The sequence below is a fragment of the Abrus precatorius genome, unplaced genomic scaffold (assembly GCF_003935025.1).
Source record: "Abrus precatorius isolate BTA unplaced genomic scaffold, Abrus_2018 Scaffold10, whole genome shotgun sequence".
Taxonomy (NCBI): domain Eukaryota; kingdom Viridiplantae; phylum Streptophyta; class Magnoliopsida; order Fabales; family Fabaceae; genus Abrus; species Abrus precatorius.
In genome coordinates, this window is record NW_020874292.1 from 24989168 (window position 1) to 24992944 (window position 3777).

General features: G+C 38.0%; 1 protein-coding gene across 1 annotated transcript; it reads right to left on the reverse strand.

Moving 5' to 3' along the window:
• Nucleotides 1-1989: 1989 nt before the first annotated feature.
• On the reverse strand, nt 1990-3437 carry LOC113853144 (receptor-like protein 51). The gene has a single exon (XM_027483618.1). The coding sequence runs from the start codon at nt 3283-3285 to the stop codon at nt 1990-1992; it is 1296 nt and encodes a 431-aa protein (XP_027339419.1). The 5' UTR covers nt 3286-3437.
• Nucleotides 3438-3777: the final 340 nt, after the last annotated feature.

Genomic DNA, 3777 nt, shown 5'->3' on the forward strand with positions numbered 1-3777 from the left:
CCGCACATTCATCCGTGGTGCCGTTTTCTCTATTACTCGTTGCTAAGTAAACCAAGTAATTAGTTTTCTTATCTAAACCACCAATCGAGGCCTAAGTATCGCTATAAACATGAGAGAAAAGCTTGATAATATCCATATTCAATTTTAATGCAACTACTAGTTGATATTTAATTTTTTATAATATAATTATATAGGGCTTAGGGCCAATATAAACCTACTAACCATAGGACTTCAGAAAACACTAACATGCCATTTGCCATTTACTAGTTGAAAGAGTAAAAGAGATCATGATGGGTATGATATGCCCTGATCTTAAAAAGAAACAGTTCTAAATATGGGCGCCTTTAGAATGACATAAACCTACAAAGCTCTTTTGTATAAAGGATGGGGCAATCCTGTCCTGAGGCCGGAACATGTTTTTCTCTTGTGCATAATGTAAGTACAGTGTGTTTGGACAGAGCTCATAATGCTGTTGGATATCGACAACCACCTTCCTCACACAGGTAACAATTATTTTTAAAGAAAAGAAAATTATAAAAATAAAGCACAAGTGTCAATACACTGGATAAAACAGTTATATTTACTAAGCAAACTGCACAAAACAATTATATCTACAACTAATTAATTCTGTTGAAGGTTGTAATTATTAGAACATCATAAACAAATAATCGCCAGACACATAACCGAAAGGAAATGTAGGAAGATCACACAGTATATGGTGAAAAACATACTAAGCTGGCATATGATGAATAATGGATTAGCAGTCCATTTAGTACTTAGTATCCGATCTAATTTGGAAAAGGAATCTATATGGAAATCAAGTAGGACAGACAGCTCATATCCAACCATCAAACAGTAACACAGACCATAAAATTGGACCAGAGCCAGGTATCCCCAATCATACATCATTATTTTCCAGTTAGCAAATCATACCACCAACCATTATCTATTTGGGCTGCTGTCCCTCTATCCTAGTCAAGCTAAACACAATTTTCTCCTCAAGTTGTGCCCACAAATAATAGAGCATCACTATTTTAGCCATATGCAACACAACCTGAAATAAGTGTCATACTATTCAGCTATTTGGCCCCCAATATAATCACAAAGGTCATGTCAAACAAACTGCCTGTGAAAGACAATTTTTAAGACAACTGAAAGTATAAACTACTAGTCCTGAGGGAATTTTTAAATGATAGATATAAATAAACAGGAAAATTCCAAGGTTTTAATTTTTTTGTTTTTAATAAAATTGATTGGTAATTCGAATCAGAAGAAATCTGCATGAGACTTGGTTTTTTTCATGATACAAAAAAATGGTGTTTCGGTATACGGTTACAAGCTTCCACAAGTGAATGAAATATGAAATATGAGAACTGAGACTATCAGATATAGGTCTAGCAGAAAAAAATGCTGGTGAAAGACTCTTCTGCGGCAGAATACTATGCATGAGCTAATTTAGAATCTAGAAAGCAGATAAACACAATATTTTCCCAACTAACTAAGGCAAAAAGGTAGTCATTAATGCAATAATGCAACAAACAAATGAAAAGGCCAATTTTGAAAGTCAGCAGAGTTGCGTTATCAATGAGAAGTGTGGAAAACAAAAGCTTATTAAACAAGTAACATAAATCTTCAAAGTCACCTCATGCACCACCTCCAACTTTTACTCCAAGCAGCTAAATATGCGGTGTTGAAACCAAGCATTCCGCTATAAACATGCACACAAGCAATTGGTTTAATGACTCTCGTTCCCCATTTTTCTTCTATTATGGGGCACCGTATACATATATATCATCATCATAATATAACAATTTTTTAAAAAAATTTCCCATCTTTGTTTTGTTTTGGCAGTTACATTTTCATTCTCTTTCCTTTTCCGTCTTGAACCTACTCTGTAACCAATGTATAATAAATAATAAATATATTAAACAAGCCCTCAACTCAAATTATCAATCTTCCTAACCTAAAAACCTGAAATCAAAATTTTCTTTAACGACAACATTTTGAGCACATAATTAAGAAAACAATGAGAAAGACAATGGAAGAAAGCGCAATTGCTACACCAAGAACGAACTTGTTAGGCCCATGATGGTGATCTTTCTTGTGCTTGCTACCGTCTTCATCACTGTCATCATAGTCCGAGTCACTGCCATCATCCGCAGAAGAATCCTTCGCAGGTGGAGACACTGGCATTCCATACTTATCACAGGGAGAAATCCCAAGCTTCAATTTTGAAGACACCACCGAATGGTTATAACACAAATTACTATTCCCACCGACCTTGAACACTGCTAATCTGTTTATGAATGTGGCATTGAAAGGCACAACCCCACGAAGATTGTTGTTAGCAAGATTCAAGTACTTGAGGCCCTTCATTTGAGAAATGAACTTAGGAATAGTCCCATTGAGCTGGTTTGAGCTCAGATCCATGTGAACCAAACCCGGCAAAGCAGAAATGGAATCAGGAATAGACCCAGAAAAGGAATTTGAAGCCAAAGACAAGTTTTTTAACGAAATCAAGTCCCCAATGGAAGCGGGTATTTCCCCACTGAGTGCATTAGAGGAAAGATTCAAAACTTCAAGGCTATCAAGCATGGTAATGGAAGTGGGTATGGTTCCTTTGAGCTGATTGGCAGAAAAATCGAGATGGGTAAGGTTGGAATGAAGGTGTCCAGGGAGAGAACCAGTGAGATTCGCATGGGAAATGGTCAAAGATTTGAGCTTGTTCATGTGACCAAGAATGACATAAGGACCAGAGGCTTTGACTTGGACACTGGAGACAGTGAGATCGGTGAGGTTCTGAAGCTGAGAGAGCCAAACGCCAGAGACCTTGCGGAGGCTGTTGATGCAGGTGAAGGATGTGAGAGAAGCTATGAGTTCAGGAGGGAAGCGAATGGGGGCAACAGGGCAATTGAGAAGCTGAAGGGAGTGAAGGGTTGAGAGTGATTTGAGCGCTGTGAAGGAAAGAGCAACGTAGGAAGAGCAGTTTGCAAGGCGCAGAGAGATGAGGTGGCGAAAGGGTTTGGAGGAGTCACAGAGTGTGGCATTGTGGAAGGATGGTTGAGAACATGGATCCTTGGATGTGGGAATGTTGAGAGATTGAAGAGCTATGACTTGTTTGGGGTCAAGAGTTGAAGTGGAAGGAGAAGTCGGTTTTGATGATGGTGTTGGAGAAGATGTGGGAGAAGGGGTTGGGGGTTGAGGTGTAGAGAGAGATGTGACAATTGTGGGGATGAGAAGGAGAAGGTGAATGAAGAGAAGTGAAAGGGGGGATGGTGGTTTCATGGCTCAGCAGTGGTCAGAAATAAACACATGTGATGAATGATGATATGCAGAACAGAACACAAAAGAAAGAGATTTAGATAAAATGTTGGGAGTGTAATGTGGGATCTGTAAAATGGAGAGAGAAGCATGAGATTAGATACTGCAGAGAGAAATGGTGGCACAGCTAGCATAGCATATACTAATAATATTACTTATAGAAATAGCAGAGATAGATAGGATTAGCCATTAGGAGTGTCCTCTGCTGTGACAGTTCACAGTAGGGATGCGTTTGTTCCCTTTGATTTGGAGATATTTACAGAATTGCACCTCTCATTTTAATTTATTTTAAAAGAACAACGGTCAAAATGACAAGAATAAACACTCCTCAGTCCTCACCCTCCATTTATATATAAGCTTGGGGGGGTATACGAGGACACATTCCCATGTTCTTGAAAATTAGTTTATTGTCCCGCATATTTTTTTTTATATATAAAAATTTAAACTCAAAATTTT

Excerpts from the sequence above, each read along its gene's own strand:
- LOC113853144 (XM_027483618.1), bottom strand. The coding sequence starts at position 3,285 with ATGAAACCACCATCCCCCCTTTCACTTCTCTTCATTCACCTTCTCCTT.